Genomic DNA, 26,813 nt, shown 5'->3' on the forward strand with positions numbered 1-26,813 from the left:
ATTTGCAAATGTTTTCTCCCATTTAGTAGGTTGCCTTTTTTAATTCTGTTGATTGTTCCCTTCACTGTGCAGAAACTTTCTATTTTGATGAAGTCCCACTAGTTTATTTCTGCTTTTATTTCCTTGCCTCAGGAGACACATCTAGAAAATGTTGCTATGGCCAGTGTCAGAGAGATTACTGTCTGTGCTGTCTTCAAGGGTTTTTATGGTTTCAGGTCTTACATTTAGGTCTTCAATCCATTTTAAATTTTATATATGGTGAAAGAAAGTGGTCGTTTCATTCTTTTGCATGTAACTGACCAGTTTTCCCAATACCATTTGTTGAAGAAACTGTCTTTCCCACTGGATTTTCATTTCTCCTTTTTCTTTCTTTTTTTAAAAGATTTTATTTATTTATTCATGAGAGACACAGAGAGAGAGAGAGATTGAGAGAGAGGCAGAGACACCGGCAGAGGGAGAAGCAGGCTCCATGCAGGGAGCCTGACGTGGGACTCCATCCTGGGTCTCCAGGATCAGGCCCTTGGCTGAAGGCGGTGCTAAACCACTGAGCCACCCAGGCTGCCCTCATTTCTCCTTTTTCAAAGACCATATAATTGTGGGTTTATTTCTGGATTTTCTGCTGTGATCCATTGATCTATGTGTCAGGTTTTATGCTAGTACCGTGCTGTTTTGATTACTATACTTTTGTAATATAACTTGAAGTCTGGAATTGTGATACCTCTAGTTTAGCTTTTCTTTTTCAAGATTGCTTTGATTGTTCACAGTTATTTGTGGTTCCATGTAAATTTTAGGATTTTTTTTTGTTCTGTGAAAAATGCTATTGTTATTTTGATGGAGATTGCATTAAATTTGTAGATTGCTTTGGGTAGTATAGACATTTTAACAATATTTGTCCTTCCAGTCCATGATCATGAAATGTCTTTCCATATTTTTACACCATATTGATTTCTTTCATCAGTGTTCTATAGTTTTCAGAGTACAGGTTTTTTAACTCTTGGTTAAGTTTCATTTCTAGATATTTTATTGTTTTGATGTGACTGATTTAATATTTGCAAAACAGTCAGTGTGATATGTCATTAAGAGAAAGTATAAAAAAACATCATTTCAGTAGATACAGAAAAAGCATTTAATAGTACAGCATCCATTCATGATAAAAATCCTCAATGCTAGAGGTTCTAGAGTAGCATAACCTCAACATAATAAAGGTCATGTATGAGAAACTCACAGCTAACATTCTCATTGGTGAAAAACTGAGATCTTTTCCTCTAAGGTCAGGAACAAGACAAGAATGTCTATTCTTAGCACTTTTATTTTATATAAGATAAAGTGTCTGAATTGTATAATTAAGAAAAACAGTGTATTGTAAATGTGAATACTTAAATATTTGTTGAATCAGTGCATACATTTTAGATCAATGAACAACATTCTATATGAATATATTATATAGTTCATTTAATTTTGTTCGATGTATTGCTTCAATTTTTCTATTAAAAACAATACCACTTTAAATATCTTGGTAGCTAAAACCCTATAATAAATCACAGCTGTGATTACAACTATATGCAAAGTGCTGTGAGTCCTAGCAAACCATCAAACCTGGGAATGATCTTGGGGACTCCCAACACAAGTGGTAACCTTGATATTGCCAAGAGGTTACTGTTATAGGACAGTAATATGATGAAAATAATGCTTATACCTTTAGAACTAGAAGGACTCTTAATTTTAGAACCCAAATTCTTCCCTTCTTTAGAGACACCAAAGAGATTAAGTGTATTAGAATGGTACCAGTGTTCAGGGTGGATTCATAGGTATAGAAAGGAGATGAGTTTAGGTGACCTTTGTAGTAATTTAACTTTGAGATGAATAAAGGCTTTGCCTAAGTAATGGCATTTAGAATAAAGACCTTAAAGTGAAGCCAAAAGAAATGACAGGGCTTTCTGTTGTTGTGACAAGGGTTTGAGGGGAGAAAAGAAAAAGGATACAAGAGGACTGCATTATGTAATTTTTTTGGTGTTTTCAGAGGGACTAATATTGTACCTTTTTTAAAATTAGAGTCCTTTCAGGGCACGTTTTCCTATTCCAGACTGTCTATGTTAACATATTTATCTTTTTTCTTTAGTAAATCTGAATGGATATTTTAACTTAAAATTAATAACTCTCATTTATGTTTTTCCAAATTTCATTGACTTTCTTTTTTTCTGGGAATCACTCATGTCATGCTGTTTTACCTTGCTTCCAGGAAGTAAATTTATGATGTTCAGCCTTTTGGGTAGCATTATGGTAAAATAGAACAAATGCTTTGGTGTCACACAGACCTGGGTTCTACTGTCATTTTTATTAGCTGTATGTACTCAGAAGTTACTGAACATCTGTGATCCTTATTCTTTGTATCTAAAATGAATTGTTACACTTACATGCAAAAGTTACTGAACATCTGTGATCCTTATTCTTTGTATCTAAAATGAATTGTTACACTTACATGCAAGATTGATAAGAGAAGGTATACTACTGTATAAAGCACCTAGGGCCTAACTTAGATAGCTCTCATTAAATGCTCTTTATTACTTATTCTTTGGAGAGTCCTTCACAAGAACTCTGAAGGAAACTGGTATGCATTAGACTGTAATTGCCTATCTTAAATCAGCCAGAAGAGGTCACTGAAGATTGTATACCTATGAATTCTATTTTGTAAGGATGGCATTCTTCAAAGAAAGAGGGTGAAATGACCACAACTTGTATTTTTGCCTTGCTTCCCCTTTCTTTCCCTTTCATCTCCAATTTCTTCTGTCTGAGCCAGTGCTGCTTAAACTTTACACACCAATCACTTGGGAATCTTACTAAAATGTAAGTTCTTATAGTAAATCCAAGACTGGGCCTTAGATTCAAGATTCCTAACAAGTTTGTAGTTGAAGGTCACACTTTGAAGGTTACAGGTGTGAATTACTAGTTGGTTTTGACAGTAAAACTATTCAATAAATATATCACTAGATAGCTTCCTGCTTTTCTCCTTTTCTGGTGGTGGTGGAGGTACGGGAAGACATATTGTAAACTCTAATGGGCCTCGATGTCACTTTTGAGTCAATAGGTACAACCCCTCTTTCTCATTTTGTTCCTAGAGCCATTCTGTCATTAAGAGTGATTTTTCCTTCTTGTTAGCCCATCCTCCCTAGCCCTAGGCAATCTGTAAACTGCTTTCTGTCTATAGTTTTGCCTTTCCTGGACATTTCATATAAGTGGAATCTTATAATACGTGGCCTTTTGTGATAAGATTCTCTAGTTTACCATAATGTTGTCAAGGTTCATCCATGTTGCAGCATATATCAGTACTTCATTCTTTTTTTGTTCCATTGTATGGAAATATGCCATTTTTTGTTTATCAATTCATCAGTTGGTAGATACTTGGGTTATTTTACTTTTGGGCTATTGTGAATAATGCTGCTAAAAATAAATGTACAAGCCTTCATGTGGACATATGTCTTTATTTCTTGACAGTTAATTTTGGGGGTCGTGTGGTAATTCTGTTTAGTTGTTTGAAGAACTACCAAACTGTTATACAACACACTGTACCATTTTCTTTTCTTTCTTTCTTTTTTTTTTAAGATTTTATTTATTTATTCATGAGACACAGATTGAGAGAGAAGCAGAGACACAGGCAGAGGGAGAAGCAGGCTCCATGCAGGGAGCCCGATGTGGGACTCGATCCCAGGACTCGAGGATCATGCCCTGGGCTGAAGGCAGGCGCTTAACCGCTGAGCCACCCAGGTGTCCCCTATTTTATTTTCTTACCAGCAGTATATGCAGGTTCCAATTTCTCTACATTCTTAACAACACTTATTGTGTGCCTTTTAAAACAACCATTCTAGAGGTTATGAAATAATATCTTTACTGTAGTTTAACTTTTTTTATATATTCAAATGTGTATAGTGTATTTTATTTTAATGTAATTAGATGTATAATGGTTAGAAAGAAAGTGAGTGCTTTAATTTATGAAACATCCTATTTCCCACTCTTTCCACTAGTTTGTTCAAGGAAATATGTTATACTTTTACAATAGGTATATATATCTTTTTTTTACAATAGGTATATTTTAACAACATTTTATGTAGAATCACATTCTTGTTCTGTTGAGCAAACTTTAACCAAGCTTTATATTGAATCCATTTCTGACTCACAGTTGAACTAAAAATTATTTTGTTAGCATTTTTCAAGTAGAGGACCTTTGTATAAGTTTGTGTTTAGGAAAATGCCTTTAGTGCTCTCATTTTGAACCTTCTCATTGGAAGGCATAGTATCTTCTTGGATGTTATCTTCTGCGTGTCACTCACAACATTAAAACAGGTTGAAGAGTAGTGGAAAGAATAGAATTTATAACCAAAGATGTAAAGCTGTGTTTGAATGGTAGTTTTATCTCTTCCCAGGGTGCTACTTGATTGGACAGAAACTAAATTTTAGTTTTTTCATTTGTAAATAATGAAAATAGTACTTCATGGGATTATTAGATTTTGTACCAAAATATGATGCTTCCCACGTGCTCAATATAAATGTAAATTTCTTATTCCTCCTTCTGTGACATCTCATAAGTACTGCATAAGCTATTTCTATATCCCTAATATTAATGATAGTAAATTTAAGAAGACACAATACAACTTTCAAGGCTAAAAGATGTTAAATTACATTTATTTACCAGCACACTTACATATACACCTATATACATATATACTTTAAAATATTTCCAGTTTGGGGGCAGCTGGTTGGCTCAGTAGATAGAGCACATGACTCTTAATCTTGAGGTCATGCGTTTGAGCCCCACATTAGGGATAGAGTTTACTTTTTTAAAAAGAAAGTTTTTTAGTTTTGAGATAGAGGAGCCTCTTAACCAAGTTTCAATACCTAGATGCTAGAAAAAACATACCTGTTTGACTACATCAAAATTTTCAAGTGACCACATGTGAAATTAATAGATGTTTGAAAAATATTTGCAAAATGGAGCATGGCACAGTTAGTTTTGATAATGAAGAAAAGATACAGGTTAACCAGAGGAAGAGAAAACAGAAACAATTGAAATATCAGGCAGGGGTGCCTGGGTGGCTCAGTTGGTTAAGCATCTGCCTTTGGCTCAAGTCATGATGCCAGGGTCCTGGGATCAAACCCCACATCTGGCTCCTTGCTCAGTGGTGAGCCTGCTTCTCCTTCTCCCCCTGCTTGTGCTCTCTCTCTCAAATAAATCTTTAAAAATAAATTAATAAAAAACAGGCAAAAGGATATGAATATCCAATACACAGAATATGGAAAATCCACAGAATTGTATGAATTAGGTACTAAAACTCACTAGTAGGAAGTAAAAATTGAAGTAACAATGAGTTTCACAATACCTGTCAGACTGCAAAGATAAAAACACGATCTATAGTAGCTATTGTGCCAGGTTCACTCAGTGCCAGGAATATGTAAATTGGTAAAGCCTTTTTGAAAGATAATCATACAGTATCCTTTAATATTCAGTACTAAACCTTTTAACCCAGTAGGGCCACTGCGAATAATGAAAAACATGCACCTGTAAATAGGATACGTATACAAGGATGGTTATATTTATTTATTCATGGGCGGGGGGGGGGGGGGGCAGAGACACAGGCAGAAAGAGAAGCAGCCTCCATGCAGGGAGCCTGATGTGGGACTCGATCCTGGGTCTCCAGGATCACAACCTGGGCTGAAGGCGGCACCAAACCACTGGGCCATCCAGGCTGCTCAAGATTTGTTTTTAAGAAAAAAAAATTTTAATTCACATATGGAACCTCATTTATGATTAAAATTCTGTGGTTCACACTTAGGGAAGAAAAGTTTTCATATTAAAAACTGATATAGAATATTCCAAATGATTAAGAAATTTTGAAAGTTGATTTTAAAAAAACTGATTATTGTGTGGGAAATATCAGAAAGGGAGACAGAACGTAAAGACTGCTAACTCTGGGAAACGAACTAGGGGTGGTAGAAGGGGAGGAGGGCGGGGGGTGGGAGTGAATGGGTGACGGGCACTGGGTGTTATTCTGTATGTTAGTAAATTGAACACCAATAAAAAAAAATAAAAAAAAATAAAAAATAAAAAAACTGATTATTGATTTTAGTTGTGTATGATACAACTTTGCTTTGTATTTTAGGAAGCTGCAGGTGATGGACATAAAAACAACCTTCTTCCTCAGATTATTCAGTGTTTTGCATGTCCAAATTGCTTCCTTCTTTTTAGCAGCAAGGATGAGTGTTTGAAACATATGTCTGGAAAGAATCATTTCCATCAGAATTTTAAACTGGGTGGTATGTTAATACTCTTTTCTGTTAAAGCTTATTGAACTACTTTAATCTCTTTACCATATTTCTTATATAATTCTTGACATAACTTATCCTGATATTAGATTGAAAACATGAAAGTGAAAAGATTGTCTTTATTTTTCAAAAAAGATTCTCAGTAGAGCTCCGCACTTAACAGTAAGGTTTACTTTGAGGAATGAAGAGAAACTTGGAAAGAAAACATTTATTTAGGATGATGTTTTTATGTATACATAATATCTGGGAAGTTGGGAAGAAATGAACTCTGCATTTAAGACTCAAATTTTGAGCATGAGTTCTGCATCTTTTGTACTTAAGGCTAGAAAATGACTTCCCTAGATTTTTATCACATATATATCAATCTTTTACTTATTCTACCCAATGTTGAGAAAATGAAGGGGAGGAAGGTTGGGTTGCTTTCTCCTCCAATCTTTGCAAATTAAGTTTATTTTGTTTTTCAGATGACCAGGGAATAGCACATCCAATATCATTTCCATCTTTTGCAAAGAAACTTCTGATTTCTCTGTGCAAAGATGTCCCATTTCAAGTTAAGTGTGTGGCCTGCCACCAGACACTACGTTCCCACATGGAGCTCACTGCCCATTTCAGGTTTGTACAAGTTTAGTCGGGCTGTAAAGGAATCCTGCTCTTTACCAGAGGAAAGATTAAACAAATACTTTTCTATTCCATGTTTCTCTGCTTTTAGAATGAGAATGTACATTAATCTGGAAATTAATCAAATTTAGCATAATGAGAGAAGTTAAAGATATGAAAAAAGTAGATTTGATATTGCTGTGAATGTAAAATGAACTAACAGTTCTATGTGTTTTTTTCTCTGTGTGTTATGTGAGTAGTGTGTATATAGGAGAGAAGCAGGTTAAAATAGAACATTGGCTTTACATCAGCCAGAATGGAAAGTATCATATCATATGAAAGATTAAATTGCAGTGAAAGGCCAAATTTATTAAATAATCATGGCTTTATAATGGAAGTTATCAAGCAATGTACAACCCACAGTGTACCTTTCACCCAACTTCAGTAATTAGCAAAACATGACTATCGTGTTTCATTTATATTGTCACCCCTTGCAAGTTGTTATTTCAGAGTTAAATCATGTCATCCTATCTGTAAATACTTCAATACTTCAATATGTAACTATAAATAAATAGTAAAGACTCTTCTTTTTTTTAATCCTATAATACTATTACCACACCTTAGAAATTGATACTAATCAATTTAATAGCATCGACTACTTAGTTATCAAATTTCCCCGATTATCTGAAGAAATTTTTTATTACACATTTGGGATGTTGGAATCATGATCCAAACAAAGTCTGTACATATTTTCTCCTTACTACTGTGTCTTTTCAGTCTGTTTTCCTGTTATACTATTAAAATGTATTAAAAGTTTGTATCTACTAAATGACAATTGCAATTATTTTCACAAACCTTCAAGAAAAATAGGTTCTCAATAAACTTGAGGCAGTAGAATATAATTACTTTGTATATACTCAGTGTAACTACTAAGTTTAATAGTCCTGGTTCTAACTTATATTCTAACTTGTATTTCATGAGTTGAAATCCTGGTTCTGCCTGCTATTTTTATTCTTAATTTTTTATTATGTAAAATTTCAACTGTATGAAGTCAACAGAATAGTATAATGAACTTCCATTTTACCCATTACCCCAGCTTTAATAATAATCAATGCTGCTTATATACTCCTTATTCCCCTTATTTTTAAAAGTTCTGTTTTTGAGATACAAATTAAATTCATTACAGTGTATACATCGTAACTTTTATGATTTTGCCATAATGGGTACATCTGTTAACCTATACTTTTATCATAATTTATCACCCTTCTGCGGAAAGTTCCATGTGTCCCTTCCCAGTCATTTCCCACCTTCTCACCCCTGCAGTCTCCATTGTGGTATTTTCCTGTACATTGTGGTATTTTCAGTACATTGTTCCTTTTTATTGGTAAGTAGAATTTTATTATATGAACTTAGCACAATTTGTTTATTCATTCTCATGTTGATGGACATTTGGATTATTTAGGATTTTTAGCTATTATGAATAAAGCTGTATATATTTTATACAAGTCTTCTTACGGACATATGTTTTCATTCATCTTGGATTAAATATCTAGGAGTGGACTTGCTGCAATCAAAGAGTAGATGTATATTTAATTTGATAAGGAACTACTAAATATTTTCCCAAAGTGTTTGTACCAACAAGGTATGAGAGTTCTAGTTACTCTGCATCCTTGCCAAGGTTTCGTATTGTCTTCTTCATTATAGCTGTTCTTTTGAGTGTCTCTTTGTGGTTTTAATCTGCATTTCCCTGATGAACAATGATGTTGGGTACTTTTTCATGTGTTTATGTCTTTTCATGAGCAGAAGCTTTTAATCTCAAGTATAACTTAGTGGTTTTCTTTTTATTGTTATTTTCTCTATCCTGAGAATCCTTTGCTTATTCTTGCTTCAGGAATATATTTTGTTTACTTCATTTTTTATGAAATTCAGTTTTTTTTAGCTTTTTTTTTAGCTTTTATATTTATTTCTGTAATCTATCACAAACAAATATTTGCTGATCTTTAAAACAACCAGAATTTTTTACTGATGATTCTCTGTTGTTTGTCCATTTTTTTTTTACTTTGTTCATTTCTGCTCTCTTTAAACTTTGGGCTTCATTTGCTTATCCATTTCTAGGTTCTTAAGGTAGCAGCTTATATTGACTTTAGACCTTTTTCTATATAAACATTTAAAGTTATAAATTTTCTTCTAAGCATTGCTTTACCCTCTGATTTTGATAAGCTGTTTTCATTTTCATTCATTTAAAAATATATTTTTTAAGATTTTATTTATTCATGAGAGACAGAGAGGCAGAGATGTAGGCAGAGGGATAAGCAGGCTCCATGCAGGGAGCCCAATGTAAGACTCCATTCTGGGACCCCAGGATCATGCCTTGAGCCGAAGGCAGACCCTTAACCACTGAGCCACCCAGGTGTCCCCATTTAAAAATATTACCTTTTCCCCTTTTTTCTGTGACCCTTAGATTTATTGAAAATTTTTTGTTTAACTTCTAAAGAGTTAAGGATTCATTTTCCAAATATTTATATGAATTTTTTAATCTTTTGATTCTAGTTTTACTATTCTAATATATGGAGTAGAAACAGACAATATAGGTAATACTCAGGTATTGTGAGTTGAAATTATTCTGTTATCTGCATTTTTATTGAAAAATATCTTTTAGTGCTTTCTGTATGCATTGTTTATAATTCCTGTTAAAAAGCAGAGGTACTGTATTTAGAAAGTACTTACGAAAGAGTTTATTTTTTTATCCAATTTAGAGTTCGTTGTCGAAATGCTGGTCCTGTAGCTGTAGCTGAGAAGAGCATTGCCCAAGTTGCAGAAAAATTCATAGTAAGAGGATATTGTCCAAATTGCAACCAAATCTTTATGGATGAAAACAGTACCCGAAATCACAAGCAGAATTCAGGGCACAAAATCCGAGTCATTACCTCAATGGAAGAATCAGTCTTACTTTATTGCCACATCAGTGAAGATAACAAACCTTCTTCTGACTTGCATCTATTGCTAGATCAGTCAAAATTTTCATCACTTAAGAGAACTCTGTCTGTTCAAGAATCGAGCTCACCAGATTGTACCACTGTTCCAAAAAAGATGAACTTAGAAGGTAGAAGCCATGAAAGTATGGTTTGTATTCAGAAAGAAAAGTCACTTGTAAAAACTTGGTTTTGTGAATGCCATCAACGATTCCCAAGTGAAGATGCAGTAGAAAAGCATGTATTCTTAGCAAACACAATGTGTTATAAGTGTGTGGTCTGTGGAAAGGTGAGTGAAGATTCAGGAGTTATCCGTTTACATATGAGCCGGATTCATGGAGGGGCACATTTAAATAACTTTCTTTTCTGGTGTCGGACATGCAAAAAGGAGTTGACAAGAAAAGAGACTATCATGGCACATGTGACTGAATTTCATAATGGACACAGATATTTTTATGAGATGAATGAGGTAGAAGGTGAAACTATGCCATCCTCTTCTACAACATTGGTGAATAATGTGACTGCTAAGAATCCTTCTTCAACTATTACTATTATTGATCATTCTCCAGCAAACAGTCCTCCCAGGGGTAAATGGCAATGCCGAATTTGTGAAGATATGTTTGATTCCCAAGAATGTGTAAAACAGCATTGCATGTCTTTAGCAAGTCATCAATTTCATAGATATAGCTGTGCCCACTGCAAAAAGACTTTTCACAAGGTAGAAACACTATACCGCCATTGCCAAGATGAGCATAACAATGAAATAAAGATTAAGTACTTCTGTGGGCTTTGTGATCTTATCTTTAATGTGGAAGAAGCATTTTTAAGTCATTATAAGGATCACCACAGCATAGATTATGTGTTTGTGTCTGAAAAAACTGAAACTTCAATTAAAACTGAAAATGATTTTCCGGTGATAGAGACCAGTAACCTGTTAACCTGTGGTTGCCGTGAGAGTTACATCTGTAAAGTCAACAGAAAGGAAGATTATAGTAGATGTCTCCAAATCATGCTGGATAAAGGTAAACTGTGGTTTCGATGCACCTTGTGTTCAGCAACAGCACAGAGCATGAGTGACATCAATACTCATATCCATCAAGTGCACAGAGAAGAAATCAGTGAGGAGGAAGAGGAGCAGCAGTATGTAATCAAGTGTGGCACCTGTACTAAAGCATTTCATGATCCTGAGAGTGCTCAGCAGCACTTCCATAGGAAACATTGCTTTTTACAGAAACCCAGTGTGGCTCATTTTGGATCTGAGAAAACAAGCCTGTACAAATTTGCTGCCAGTGCCTCACGTACAGAGAGAAAACCGAAACAGACAGTAAGCCATCCAAAAAATTTGGACGTGGAGAAAGGAGCTGAGAATGACCTAAGCTGTCAGAATATAGGTACGGCTTTACAACTCTAATGTCTGTGCAAATTTCACATGCTAATAGAGAAATATACACCTATTGTAGCCATCAGATTTGAGAAAGCTAATAATGATTTGATTTTGAAGAAACGGATGATTAATTACTGTAGTGTAACTTTTTAGGGATGTATATTCCTAAACACTAATAAATATTAATATCTAAATATTCAACTATTCTAAACTTTAGGGAACAAAGAACATATATATTAGCTTTAAACAATATGTTTAAGGTAACATTTTCTTTTACAGAAAGCATGGGGATTTTGAGAGATGATGGAAATTGATAGTCTTTCTGAAAGTCAGATTTGTTTTTTTTTTTTTTAAAGATTTATTTATTCATTTATGACAGACATAGAGAGAGAGAGAGGCAGAGACACAGTAGGAAGGAGAAGCAGGCTCCATGCTGGGAGCCCAACGCGGGACTCGATCCTGGGACCCCAGGACCGCGCCCTGGGCCAAAGGCAGGCGCCAAACCGCTGAGCCACCCAGGGATCCCCTGAAAGTCATGTATGAAAGTTATCCTGAACATTCAGATTCTTACCATTCAGATTTAGGTGCATTAAAAAAATTAGCCAAGTGAATTCTTTGTTGCTATTTTGACTTTTCTCTTCCTGTTGTTGGCTAATTATTTTTTTATTAAAAATATTTTTTTATTCCACTGTAACTAACATAGTAGTTTCAGGTGTACAATATAGTGATTCAACAATTGTATATAGTACTCCGTGCTCATTATGATCAAATGTACTTTTTTTTTTTTTTGATCAAATGTACTCTTAAGCCCTTTAACCTGTTTCATCCATTCTCCCCTCCTCTGATAATCATCAGTCTCTGTATTTAAGAATCTGTTCCCCCCCACCCCCAAAAAATAATGTTTTTTTTGTTTGTCTTTTTTCTTTGTTTTGTTTCTTAAATTCCACATGAATGAAGTCCTATGGTATTTGTTTTTCTAGCATTATACTTTCTAGATCCATCCATGTTGTTGAAAATGGCAAGATTTCATTCCTTTTTTATGGCTAATATTCAGTTTATAGATTATACACATACACCACATCTTCTTTATCCATTCATCTATCAGTGGACACTTGGCTATTGTAAATAATGCTGCAATTAACAAAGGGGTGCATATATCTTCTTAAATTAATATTTTTGTATTCTTTGGGTAACTAATCCCTAATAGAATTACTAGGTTATATGGCAATTGTATTTTTGATTTCAAGGAACCTCCTCTATATTGTTTTCCACAGTGGCTGTACCAGTTTTGCATTCCCACCAACAGTGTACAAGGGTTCTTTTTTTCCCCACATCCTCATATTTTGGTCTTATTCTATAAGTATGAGAAATCTTAAAGATCAGAATTCATATATTTTTGTTATGATTTTCTTGGAAGCAAAACTTTTACTTAAAGTTAAAATAGCAATTAGAATTAGAGTTACAAGTGGTAGCAAGAAACCAAGGAGAAAATTGAGGTATAGATAGATCTCTTTGTACTTATTCTAGACTTCTTTCTTGCACCATGGGATAAGATTAAGTGTGGAAGAGTGCAGTGTTTTTATTTTATTTAGAAGTATAATTTTAAGTGTAAATTCTTTTAAATATCTATCAGCTCTTGATAAATTATACAATGTATAGTGAGGACAATGAGGATATATGAAAATTTTGAATAGAATTATTTTTAAAGATTTATTTATTTGAGATAGAGAATGTGCGTGCACATGAGTGGGAGGGGCAGAGGGAGAGGGAGAAAGACAATCTCAAGCAGATTCAGTGCTGAGCACAGAGCCCAGCTCAGGGCTTGATCTCACGACCCTGAGATCACAACCTAAGCTGAAACCAAGAATCAGACACTTAACCAACTGTCACCTAGAGTAGAGTAAAACCTAGTCATTTTGGAAATAATTTAAGATATTAAGGTTTGTATTGCTACCACTAGAAACTTCAAGGCCTTATCAAGATAGAAAAGTATGAAAGAATTGAAAGGGGTAAAAAACAAGAGTTGGAGAATGGTGGAAGAGGAAAGAACCTAAGAGAACCAAGAAAGATATGTTTATGGTGGGAGGTGCTGGTGTGCTACCATTACCTCTTATGCACCACTTTATGGTAGCAGGGTTGTAGGTTATTTCATTTCTCCTCTAGGATTTTTAATCACATAGCTAGCAGGTTACTAATAAGTCTAGATTGGGAAAAGGACAAAACTGGTAGAAGGAGAAGTTCTTAACAGGCAACCTTGAAATTTTATTTTGATGGACAGTGCAAGGTTTTGGTTATTTGCCTCAAAACTTGGCCTTCTAGTTCTTCCAGTATATTATTATTTTAAAAATTGCTTATATAAATTATTTTTAAAGAAAGTCTTAGCTATAAGGATTTGGTAGTGGTGGGAGCAGTTTTGGAGGTAGTAGCAGCTATCATGATTTTGGCAATTACAACAATCAGTCTTGAAATTTTGGACCCATGAAAGACGAAAATTTTGGAGGCAGAAGCTCTGGCTGGCCTCTGTGGTGGTGGAGGCCAATATTATGCCAAACCACAAAACTAAGGTGGCTATGGCAGTTCCACAGCAGCAGTAGCTATGACAGTGGCAGAAGGTTTACTTACTGCCATGAAATAAAGCTTATTAGCAGGAGAAGAGCCAGAGAAGTGACAGGGAAGCTACAGGTTACAACAGATTTGTGAACTCAGCCAAGCACAGTGATGGCAGGGCCTTGCTGCTATGAAGAGACATGTTCTAGACAATACTCATGTGTATGGGCACAAAACTTGAGGACTGTATTTGTGACTAATTATATAACAGGTTATTTTAGTTTCTGCTCTATGGAAAGTGTAAAGCATTCCAACAAAGGATTTTAGTGTAAATTTTTTTTTTTTTAACACCCATGCTGTTGATTGCTAAATGTAACCATGACACTGAATAAATATGTATTTTTTTTTAAAAATCAGAAAAAGAAAGGCAGGCTTAGGGTCAATAGCATTTATATATAGAATAAAATTTTTTGAAAAATGTTCAGAATATTTTTTATCTGGTGTACCTATACTGTATTGTACAAGTTTGGGCTTCATGAAAAGGTTTAGAAATTAATATTTTGTATATTCTCTAGTATCTTTTAAACTTGACCAATTAAAATGTTTTTAGCTAATTCTTACCAAATTCAGGTTAATATTTCTCTCTTCTCAGATGAAGAAGTTGTTGAACTTCCAGATTTGGATTATCTGCGAACCATGACTCATATAGTCTTTGTAGACTTTGATAACTGGTCAAACTTTTTTGGTCATCTACCAGGACATCTTAACCAAGGAACATTTATTTGGGGTTTTCAAGGTATGGTTGATAAGGAAAACATTTGAGATGATACCCTCTTCTTTTTTCCATTAGAATATGTTTCATGTTAAAAGGACTGCTCTTGAACCTTCCTGATTAGAACATACAAACTTAATTAGAATATGGTCATTTTGCATTATAGCTACTCTGCTAGAATATGTTTCTCTTTACATTTCTCTGTAATAAATATTAACTCTATTTGGTAACCTAAAGTTTGTGGATCACTAGATACATATTTCAAAAGCTTTTATTCAGTATCTACAATATGCTAGGTACTGTGCTTGGCATTAACCTGTGCTTACTGATTATTATGTTTATCTCCTTTTTAATTTTTTTATTTTTTTAAGATTTTATTTATTTATTTTTATTCATGAGAGACACAGAAAGAGAGAGAGAGAGAGGCAGAGACCTAGGCAGAGGGAGAAGCAGGCTCCCTGCAAGGAGCCCGATGTGGGACTCGATCCCGGATCCCGAGATCACACCTTGAGACAAAGGGAAACGCTCAACCACTGAGCCACTCAGGTGTCCCGATCTCTTTTTTTTCAAATATAAGGAAGTATTGTGAGAAGTTTATTTTTTTCAGAGTATAAAACTAATAAATAGTACTGTTCTTTTGAACTCCGTTAGTTGGGCCTCATGGCTACAGAACTAGTATGATTTTCAGCATTCCATAACTGCCCCTACAGTTCATCCTTATTGTTCATAAATGTGCAGCTTCATTTAAGTATCTCTCTACAAACCACTGACCAAATGGAGAGAGACTTCTTTGGTTTATAGAAGTTTACTATAGTGAACATCCAGAAAATTTCATGTTTGATAGGAAACAACATATAAAGAGAAGGATTGGATTTAAGATACAAATATACTGACCTGGTTAAGTTATCCAGTATAGTCTTTTAGTAAATTTAGCTTTGCTGATTGCCCATAATTTCTATCCACTGAGTAGCCTTGATGTACTTTTTTTTAAGATTTCATTTATTTATTCATAAGAGACACACAGAGAGAGGCAGAGACATAGGCAGAGGGAGAATCAGGCTCCGTGCAGGGATCCCAATGTAGGACTCCAGGATCACACTCCTAGCTGAAGGCAGACGCTCAGCCGCTGAGCCACCCAGGTGTCCCAGCCTTGAAGTATTTGTGAAAAAATCACTAATACGGTTTTATAGAATTATACCATTCATAGACTTTCCACACATACTACTTTTGTTTCTTACTAACATACCTATATGTTTCCAGATGAATAGGCAGATTCAGCAAGTCGACCTCTTTTGCCAAGATTGTAAAGCAACAAAATTGTGATACCAGTACTAGAACTGAGTTCTGCATTCTAATCTAGTGCATACCCTCTAGAAAAACTTTTCTCTTGTGTTTTTTTTTTTTTTTGATTAAGCTTTCAGTTGTATCTAGTGTTCTGTTCTTATTTTCTGTTTGACAATCATATATGCCTTTTCTAAAAATCATAGGAGGAAACACCAATTGGAAGCCTCCCCTCAACTGTAAGATCTACAATTACCTGAATAGGATTGGGTGCTTCTTCCTTCATCCTCGTTGTAGTAAAAGAAAAGATGCTGCTGATTTTGCTATCTGTATGCACGTGAGTGATTGTTTTATTCAAAATCTAACGTCAGTCTAGGACCTACTTAGAATTTCTTTTCCACTTGGATCATAATGACACCACAGAACATTCTTCAATTCTGTATTTTTGTATAATACTTTCTGTATCAGGTTCTACTTATGACTAATGAGGGCGAGGGCCCATATCATATTTACTGCTTTTCTTCAATTCCTAGCAGACTGTCACCTACTCATTGTAGAACCTTAATTATTTATAGAATAATGATCAAGAGATGACATTGTACTTGAGGTATGCTAAGATACTTTCACAATTTGACATCTCTGAAATTGGAAGGCACCTTAACAATCACCGTTGACCTAGATGGGATTTTCATTTGCTTTTGTGTCTGCCAGTCACCTAGAGAAACTACCAACCTGAGACCCATTTTAAATTCAGTTCTCTGCTTAAGGATTTACATGTCACACTAATAACATGAATTTACTCTGCAAGTTTGTTTTTTGGGTTTTTGTGTGTGTGTCTGTTTTAAAGCTTTTTATATATGTATGTATGTATGTATTTTGAGAGTGAAGAGGGACAGGGAGAGAGAGAGAGAGAGAGAATCTTAAGCTCCACAAAGGGCTCCGTCTCACAACCATGATGTCATGACCTGAGCCGAAATCAAGAGTCAGACTCTGAACCAAATGAACCACTTTGGGACCCCTTGAGTCTTTTTATTTATTTAAGTAATCTCTTCACCCAACATGGGGCTTGAACTCATGACTCCAAGACCAAGAGTCTCATGATCTGCGGTCTAAGCCAGCCAGGCACCCTGTCTGCAAACTTGTTGGCTGCTGCTTACAGTTTAAACCACAAGATGGGGCACCTGGGTGGCTCAGCAGTTGAGCATCTGCCTTTGGTTCAGGTTGTGATCCCGGGGTCCCTGGATCAAGTTCTGCATCAGGCTCCCTGTGGGGAGCCTGCTTCTCATTCTGCCTGTGTCTCTGCCTCTCTATGTCTCTCATGAAAAAATAAATAAAATCTTAAAAAAAAAAAAAAACCACAAGACCTTTTCTTTTCCATTTATTCAGTGTACCAAGATTAAATTATGCAAATTACTTTGCTTTTTTCTCTCTATGGCAGATTTATTTCTTATTTACCCTTTAAATTAAGTGTGTAGCCCTTATAACATTCCAGCTTTATGTGAGGACATCCTGTTTAACTTCTTTTAACTTACTTGTTTTTCTTTTTTGAGTGGCACATAAAAGATTTGATAATTGATAGCATTTTACGTTTGATTAAATGTGGCATATTTTATTTATGAAGGAGAGCTTTATATCATACTTTGTAGGAGCTAAAAAACCAGCTAAATATAGCTTTCTAGGTGTGCTTGGCTGGCTCATTCAGGGGAGTATGTGACTCTTGATCTCAGGATTGATTTTGAACCCCATATTGGGTGTAGAGATTAATTTTAAAAATAATAAAATCTTAAATAAATGAGTGTATCTTTCTAGGCATGTGTTCATTCTGAAATAGATGTAACTTAATTTAAACCTCAAGTGCTGATTTTTATCAACATATGCATTTTGTTCCAACTTAGGCTGGCCGTCTAGATGAACAACTACCCAAGCAAATTCCTTTCACCATCCTCTCAGGAGATCAAGGTTTTCTGGAGCTAGAGAATCAATTTAAGAAGACTCAGAGGCCAGCACATATACTAAACCCTCACCATTTAGAGGGAGATATGATGTGTGCCTTGTTAAATAGCATATCTGATACCACCAAAGGTACGCAGCTGCAGTCACAGTGCAAACCACCCAAGAGGAGGAGACTTCACTGCTGAGAGAAACCAATAAACTGCTGTCCACTAGTGGAACTACTGGCTGCTTTCTAAAGCATCATGCTCTCATATCTATTTTTTCCTTTTCTCTCATTCTTTAGTGTTTTAGAAGAAGGATGATTTCATAATTTTCTGGAGCCTTTTCTGATCTAATAGATAAAATCTGTATTCATGTATATAAAATACATATTTGTGATTTGAAATATGTCAGTAGAGTTTTGCAAAGCTCAATCCAAATTTTCAGTTTTTAAGATGCAAATTTAACTTCACTTTTTCAGAAAACTAATTGCTTATAGGATAAACAAGAAAGCAATAAATAATAATATGCCAAAAATAGAAACAATTTTAAGAGATTGGCAGGAACAAAAATGAAGTCCTGAGAAGATCTTTAATTCCTTAAAAGGGGTAGACCTCCTATCCTATTCCCAGGATTTACACACTCTTCTCTAACTTTTTGCTATTGTTGAGTGAAAATACGTGCTGATGGTCAGTTTCACTAACACGTATTTAAGAAAAGTTGCAATTCTAAGAATTCAGATGAGTTTTTTCATAAGTTCTGAAATAAATGTGGATAGAAGAATAAATTTTTAAATATACTAATGGTTTGCAGCCATGAATAAGATTTGAAGATTTTGATGAATTACCTCAATGAAAAACTATTTTTGGCATTTTTACTCTATGCTCTAAGTTTTCCAACTCTCCTCCTAGCTATTTTTTTCTTTCAGCATTTTTGGAGCCACATTTCAATTGAAAAACCCGCCCTGAAGAATTTTACTCTCATCACTGAATTACAGTGGATCAATTTACTTCTGCACAGTTAGGAATCATTAGTCTACTAGCCCAACTCTTCTTTAAAGGAAAATCAACTCTGTTTTGCATATTTGTGTCACAGCTTAGTACTGAATTTTTTATCTTCCTATTCTGTAATTTTTGTTTTCATCTCTTTGCTTATCTTTGGTTGATGCCTTTTTTTTTTTTAATGATGTACTGGTTACTTTTATGCTTATTCTTTTCTTTCTTTTTGTTTTTTATTTTCTTTTTATTGGAGTTCAATTTGCCAACATAACATAGCACCCAGTGCTCATCCCATCAAGTGCCCCCCCCGCCTTTTTTTTTTTTTTTTATCTTTTTCTTTTACTCTTACCATCCGTTCCCTAGTCCCTAACATCTACTTAATATCCTGTAAAATCCTTAAATTTTAATATTTGCCACCCAAGGCCAACCCTTTTTTCCTTCTATGCTACTGCTTTGGGGAGCATTTCTTTTGTAATTGTCACTGTGAAACCTGCTAGGATTTGCTTTTCTTACCAACTTTATTTGGAATGAGAGCTGCATATAAGTAGGTCTGCATGGGTATTTTAGGGTTAGAGGTAAGGTATAGGTTATTGTTACAAGCTGATTGTTTCCCTATGAGTACCCCTTATGTGCTATTTTTTTTAATCGTTCATTCATATTCAGTGCTCTTTTAAATTTAGTGCTGTTTGGGGGGCACCTGTGTATTTTATTCTGAATTTTTGTGAAATACAGATATTGTACAGTGCATAAAGAAGGGCATGGGCTTTGTTTTGGTTTGAATGCTAACTTTGCTGCTTCCTTGCTGTGTGATTTCAGGCAAGTTACTCAACTTCTTCTGACCCTCACTTTTTATATCCAAAAAATCATAAGAATTAGTGATATGTATAAAGTGTCTAGCACAGCATATAAAGTATTATAGGTGCTCAATAAATAGCTATTTTTATTATTACTGTCATAGGAAGAAAGTATGATTCCTAGCCACTATTTTTATTTCCAGTAGTTCTTACTGTGGTAAAATATACAGAACATAAGACTTACCATCTTAACCATTCTGAAGAGTTACTTCAGTGGTGTTACCTGCTTTTACAGTTTGTGCAGCCATCACCATTTTCAGAGCTCTTTTCATCTTGCAAAACTGAAACTTTATACCCATTAAACAGTAACTCCCCAGCAAACCCCACTCTACAGCAACCCCCAGCAAACACCATTCTATAGTATTTTGACTAAGTAGTTCATATGAGTGAGATCATACAGCATTTGTCTTTTCATGGGTAGCCTATTTCACTTAGCATAAAGTTCTCAGGTTTCATCTGTGTTACAGCAAATGTCAGAATTTCCTTCCTTTTTAAGGCTGAATAATACTGTTTTATGTATAGACTTTATTTTGCTTTTCCACTTATCCATCAATGGATACTTGCATTGTACCCATGTTTTTAGCTATTGTAAATAATGCTGCTGTCAACATAGGTATACAAATAATCTCTTGAAGACCCTGCCTTTATTTCTTTTGAGTATATACCCAGAAGTGGAATAGCTGGATCATATGCTAGTTCTATTTTTAATTTTTTGAGAAATTACCATACTGTTTTCCATAATGACTATATTATTTTACTTCCCTACCAAGAGTGTACAAAAGTTCCAGTTTTTCTACATCTTTGCTAACACTTGTTATTTTCTAGGTTTTGTTTGGTTTTGATGATAGCCATCCTAATGGGTGTGAAGTGGTATCTCATTGTGGTTTTGGTTCCCATTTCCCTAATGATTAGTGATGTTGAGCGTCTTTTCATGTGCTATAGCCACTACATTTTAAAAGTAATGAAAATTACTAAGTGGCCAATGATGTATATAGTCCTTAAATCATGTTTCATTTAGACCTAGATTTGAAGATGCTTTTGTAACTAACTCTAAAATTCAAAAATGTAAGTTATACTGAATCACAGTATGTTCAGATTCCGTTTAAGACATATTTTTTTCTTTATGGGAGACTTAAAGATATCAAATTGCTTAGTAATGAACCTTATAATGAGAAAATCAAAGAACAGTCCTTGGATAACTATTCCATCATCTTTCCTAACAAATGGCTTTGTAAATACTAGAATAATATTTGTTTAAAAATGATATTTGACATATATTGGGACTTACAAATTTTTCCCAATGTCTACAAATACTCTAATTCTTCTTGGACCATTAGGCACTTTTGGTTACTGCAAGAATGCCAGGATAACTCCTTTCTTCTAGCCTGTTAGCACAGTGTTCCTTTCTTCAGATTTGACAACCAGTTTCTTAAGGCAGTGTGGTTTAGGGTGGAAATTAGTAGACCTTTTCAAGAATCTGACAAAGAGCTTTCTATGTTTCTTTCCTCAAAAATGAACATTTATATACAATATCACATACAATTTCAGGGGATCTGTGGTCTCAAGGCTCCTAGTTACCAACCAACTCACAAAACTCTCTTTAGGATCCTAATGACAAAAATTCATACTGTAAATAAAATAGAGTGAATACTTCTCTCATATTAATCATTGATTTAGAGACAGTCTGCTGAGTTTTCAGTTTTTTAAAAATCTACCATAGCACAGATGAATGATAGCAGTTTTGAACTTCTTAGTTCTTTAACTTTTCAGAAATTTTCCATTATTAAATGGACCAGAAAGTGATAGTATACTGGAGCTTCCTATATAAACAAGGAAGATTCTGTTGAATAGTATCATGAAAATCATGATTATGTAGTGTCTTACTTTTAGTCTTTGCCAGTTTTTCAGTTATTTGAAGGTTTTTTTTTTTTTCAGGAGGTATTTATCTCAGTAAAAATAGATAGATATTCAGAGTGGCTGGTTCCATATAAGAACGTCCAGTCAGTTTGCCATAAGGTTTTGCTTTTTTGCTTGGTATGGAAGGAACAGCTAAATAGCTTTATTATGGGTGCTTTTTATTTTTTTTTATTTTTTATTTATTTATTTATTTTTTTCAATATTTTTTTTAATTGTTATTTATTTATGATAGTCACAGAGAGAGAGAGAGAGGCGCAGAGACACAGGCAGAGGGAGAAGCAGGCTCCATGCACCGGGAGCCCGACGTGGGATTCGATCCCGGGTCTCCAGGATCGCGCCCTGGGCCAAAGGCAGGCGCCAAACCGCTGCGCCACCCAGGGATCCCTTATGGGTGCTTTTTAGATCTCTGACTTAGGCTGAATCAGTTACTCTTGGCAGCAAGGTTAGCTTTAAACTAAGTTTGAGATTTGAATGTGTCGTGGCTTTTTTCCTATAAATTCTCTCCTTAGGATTTCAGCCCTAGGTAGCATTTTAATTACAACTATAATAAACGTATATAAATCCCTGTAGAGATATTTTTAAACCACTATTAATTTGTCCTTAATTGACACCTTTGGCCCCCTTATCCTTTATCAGTTCTGTTTCCTATTGTACTCACAGTTTTAGAACTTGCCAAGATACATAGATCCTTTCTAGTAATTCTAATTAGAGGAGCCAGGTAGACTTTCTCTTTATTTAGATCTTTTACATTTTATTCACAGTATATGTTCATTCTAATTCAAGACTCACATTCCAAAGATATGGATATAATTTGTCACTTAAATGTTTTAAAGAAGAGGGGCACCTGAGTAACTCGGTTGAGCTACCGACTCTTGGTTTTGGCCAAGGTCATGATCTTGGGGTCATGGGATCCAGCCCCAAGTTGGTTCATTGCTGAGTGCGGAGTTCTTGCTTATCCTCTGCTCCTTTCCCTTTCTCCCTGCCCATGCCCTTTTTTTGCTCTCGCTCTTAAATAAAGTATTCGAATGTATTTTTTTAATTTTTTGTTTAAGGATTTTGAGAGAGAGCACAAGCAAGGGGGAGAGGCTTAGGGAGAAGAAGAAATAGACTTCCCTTTGAGCAGGGAGCCCGATGTTGGCTCCATCTCAGGGCCCTGGATCTTGACCTGACCCAAAGGCAGATGCTCAACCAAGTCACCCAGGCACTCCTTTAAATGTTTTTAAGAAGAGAAAGAGGGTGTGCCTGGGTGGTTCATTTGGTTAAGCATCTGACTTGATTTCAGCTCAGGTTTAGATCTCAGGGCCATGATTTCAGGCCCAGGTTGGGCTCCATTCACACCCAGTGTGGAGCCTACTTAAAAACTCTTTTTCTTTTAATAAAAAAAAAAAAAATAGAACAAAATTTCTTATTTAAGAGAGGCACGGGAGAGGGCCAGAAGGAGAGAGAGAGCATCTTAAGTAGACCACACCCAGCAGTGAGCCGAAAGCGAGGTGGAACTCCCCATCTCACAACTCTGAGGTTATGACCTGAGCTAAAATCAAGAGTCAGATGCTTAACCAACTGAGCCACCCACTCTCCCCAAAAGGGAACTAATCTTTATTGAGGGCCTACAATGTGTCGTCACTGTGCTAGCTCCTTTTTATGTTTGTAATGTTTAAAGATGTTTAAAAACATGTTTAAAGAATAATTTCTGGGACGCCTGGGTGGCTCAGAGGTTGAGTGTCTCTGCCTTTGGCTCAGGGCATGATCCTGGAGTCTGGGATCCAGTCCCACATCAGGCTCCCTGCATGGAGTCTGCTTCTTCCTCTGCCTATATCTCTGCCTCTCTCTGTTTCTCTCTGTGTCTCTCATGAATAAATAAATAAAATCTTTAAAAAAATTTTTTTTTAAAGAATAACTTCCACATGTTATTCTCTTTGCAACGCTTTGAGATAGGATGTGTTAGATTTTCGCATTTCATAGGTGAGGGAGTAGAGGTCCAGAAAGGTTCAAATGAACTACCTATGGCCAGCCACACAAGTATTTTTCTCTTTATCAGTACTTTATCAGTACTCTTTATCAGTTCTTGTTTTGTTTTGTTTTTTGTTTTTTTAATTTTTATTTATTTATGATAATCACACACACAGAGAGAGAGGCAAAGACACAGGAAGAGGGAGAAGCAGGCTCCATGCACCGGGAGCCCGACGTGGGATTCGATCCCAGGTCTCCAGGATCGCACCCTGGGCCAAAGGCAGGCGCCAAACCGCTGCGCCACCCAGGGATCCCTGTTTATCAGTTCTTTATCAGTACTTTATCAGTTCTCTTTATCAGTATCAGTATCTCCTACTAAGGCCGAGGCTTTAACTGACAAAAATACCTGGTTTTATAATGTAGAGAATTTAGTGTAGATTATTGACTCTAATCATTTCCTTGAAAAATAAAGGTAATGAGTCATTTTGCTGCAGTGTTTGTATAAAGGTACCAAATATAAGAATTTTAAAAAATATAACATTTAGACAGATGCATAGCGGGGGGAGGCAGAAAATAAAAGGTTTGATTGTGGTTTCTGGTATTGCTGATTATATATTAAACATAGCCAAGGAAAGTGATCACTGTAAGTTCCCTTTTATCTCATAATTAAACAAAGGAACCCTATTTCAGCCCTACTTTTCAGTGTCTGAATTTCTGCATTACCATTCTTTACTATTTCATTGGTGACGATTGCTTATATAAAAAATTTTGGGGATCCCTGGGTGGCGCAGCGGTTTGGCGCCTGCCTTTGGCCCAGGGCGCAATCCTGGAGAACCGGGATCGAATCCCACGTCGGGCTCCCGGTGCATGGAGCCTGCTTCTCCCTCTGCCTGTGTCTCTGCCTCTCTCTCTCTCTCTCTCTCTGTGACTATCATAAATAAATAAAAATTAAAAAAAATAAAAAAAATAAAAAATTTTGTGGGCTCTTAAGTATCACAGAACTTGGCCATATCTTGTAGCTTAGTTGAAGAATATTGATTTATGTAAAATTTTCTTTTTAAAAACACAGTTTTGTGTGTTCAGTTAGTTATAGTTCTTTAGTAACTAAACATCTTGAAGTTTTATGTAAAGTATTAACTGACTTGGAGTTTTTTTTCTTAGGTATTACAAGGATGAGCTTGAACATAGGCTTGTTATGAATTAGTGAATTCAGACTGAAAACGGGTTTTACAATGCTTTGAAATAATTTTTGTTGAATTTGAATGCCACAGTACCTAGGACTTTGTCGTGTCTGTTTGCTTTATTTCTTCATTTTGGAATGAATGGGTGGAAGAAAGTATTAAGTATGGTTGGTATCTGTAGAGTCATACCAATTACACAAATTTGTAAAGTCATATTAGATATTGAACATAAAAGTTCACCCATGCTGTGAAAATGCAGCTAGCATCATACTCTATCCAGGAGACGTTATATGAAAGAATTGTTGAATTTAATTTAAAAAGTCTGTCTGCCTTGTATATAATAGATTGTTTAAACAAATAGTATTTTTGCTGGAATGGGCAAAAGATGACTTAAAACAAATTTTTGCAGCAAAGAAATTAAGTGGAAATATAGTGGTTTTTTTAGAAATACTTTAAAAATCTTTATTTTTTTACATATTTTCCACAGAATCAAATATGTCCATATGACTTATATTGTTATTTAAACCCTGATTCAGTCACTATGACATATATATTGATTAAAATGTAGTTAAAGTGATAAATCCAATATTTGGTCACTGGACCAAATTTTAGGTGACTTTTGCAATACCTGATCAGTCATGTCCTTTTTATAGACCTAGGCCTTTTATGAAAGTATAAAAAATGTCAGGTAAGTGAGCTTGTGCCATGAAAGAGGCATTGCTAATTTAAACCTATGGTTTCTATAGCAATGAATGCAAGATTTTCAAAGTAAGAGTTATCTCACCATTTTTAAAAACTTTAAGATTTCATGAACTTTGGCATTTATTTGCTAGATTTAAACAAGCATACTAGCTTTTCTTAATTTCCAGGTTTTTTTTAATAATAGAATTTTATATTTCATCAACAGTTGTGCTCAAAGAAATTTTCAGATAAGGTGTATATAGAGATAAAATTTGAATTGACTATTTCATTAGATTCTTTTTCCCCCTTTGATTTAAGTAGTATTTGGTAAGCATTTTAAAAAAGCAAACCTACAAGGAAAGTAGTCTAATAGTAAGCTTGGGCAGGAAGAAGTTATTGAAAATAATATTGTTCGAGAGTACATAATTTGTGGCACAATAACTTTCAGAAATACATTTGCATTTATTGATTCTGCCTTACAGAGTGTGACAGTGATGATAACCTGGGTATAAAAAATACTTCAATAGAAGAATTGAGATCCACAGAAGGTAATTTAATGAAGTTAATCCTTTTCCTGCTTGACTATATCTCTGTTTTTTTAATTGCTTCCTCTCTTGCCTCTTCACCGATTCTTCACCTTCACCTATTCCCTTCTACCCCTGATTTCAAAAACATTGTTTCCTTATTTAAAAGAGAGTTTGCATTTTCTCATGTGGGATGACTTGGGACAAAAGCCTAAAATACTTTCTGACCCTTTGCAGAAAATGTTTGCTAAATTAAGAATATTAAAAGTTAAGCGGTAGAATTATGAAAACAAGCACTTATATCTGAACATAATAGACTGTTTCTATAAATTAATTTTTTAAAAGATTTTATTTATGGGGGAGGGGGGCAGAGACACAGGCAGAGGGAGAAGCAGGCTCCATGCAGGGAGCCTGATGTGGGACTTAATCCCGGGTCTCCAGGATCAGGCCCTGGACTGAAGGTGGCGCTAAACCATCCAGGCTGCCCTTTTTCCTCCTCCTTAAAGGAGAAAGCTATTTTCTTCCATAGGTTAAAAAGAACTTTTTAATATTAACCTCATATCAAGTAATTTCCTGGCTGTACCACTATTTGGTTATGTCATATGCACCTTTATTTACTTTGGTTTTTACATAACAGACTGTGTTTTATAATAACCATGGGGAAAAACATAATAGTGATTTTAGAGAATAGTTTAAACTTTACTGAAGAATTGGAGCCATTATACAGGCATCTCTAACAATAAAGGACAACAGTAAAAGCCTTAATATACATTAGGAAAGTATTTGTTGTTGGAGTTTTGAGAGTGGAAATGTGGAGGCTAGAAAGTAGGGAGGAAAATTGGCTAAGCAAGCACAGACAGAATGGCGCAGATGATTTGTTTTCTGTATATTTGCTTGATCTCTCACGT

The 26,813-nt window shown here is 35.1% G+C and overlaps 1 protein-coding gene across 5 annotated transcripts in view; it reads left to right on the top strand.

Annotated features, from left to right (window-relative positions):
- ZNF451 (zinc finger protein 451) overlaps positions 1 to 26,813 on the top strand; it is a 90,925-nt gene that overhangs the window by 51,243 nt on the left and 12,869 nt on the right. For 3 of the 5 annotated variants that reach the window (XM_025419122.3, XM_025419123.3, XM_049092211.1), the window contains 7 exons: positions 6,153 to 6,306; positions 6,780 to 6,927; positions 9,669 to 11,275; positions 14,468 to 14,611; positions 16,075 to 16,205; positions 17,764 to 17,950; positions 25,864 to 25,929. In XM_025419122.3, coding sequence (XP_025274907.3) covers positions 6,153 to 6,306; positions 6,780 to 6,927; positions 9,669 to 11,275; positions 14,468 to 14,611; positions 16,075 to 16,205; positions 17,764 to 17,950; positions 25,864 to 25,929 — 2,437 coding nt within the window. The remainder of the gene's footprint in view (positions 1 to 6,152; positions 6,307 to 6,779; positions 6,928 to 9,668; positions 11,276 to 14,467; positions 14,612 to 16,074; positions 16,206 to 17,763; positions 17,951 to 25,863; positions 25,930 to 26,813) is intronic. The other 2 variants (XM_049092210.1, XM_035698081.2) reach the window with 2 other exon arrangements.

The sequence above is a fragment of the Canis lupus genome, chromosome 12, assembly GCF_003254725.2.
Source record: "Canis lupus dingo isolate Sandy chromosome 12, ASM325472v2, whole genome shotgun sequence".
In the NCBI taxonomy this organism is placed as follows: domain Eukaryota; kingdom Metazoa; phylum Chordata; class Mammalia; order Carnivora; family Canidae; genus Canis; species Canis lupus.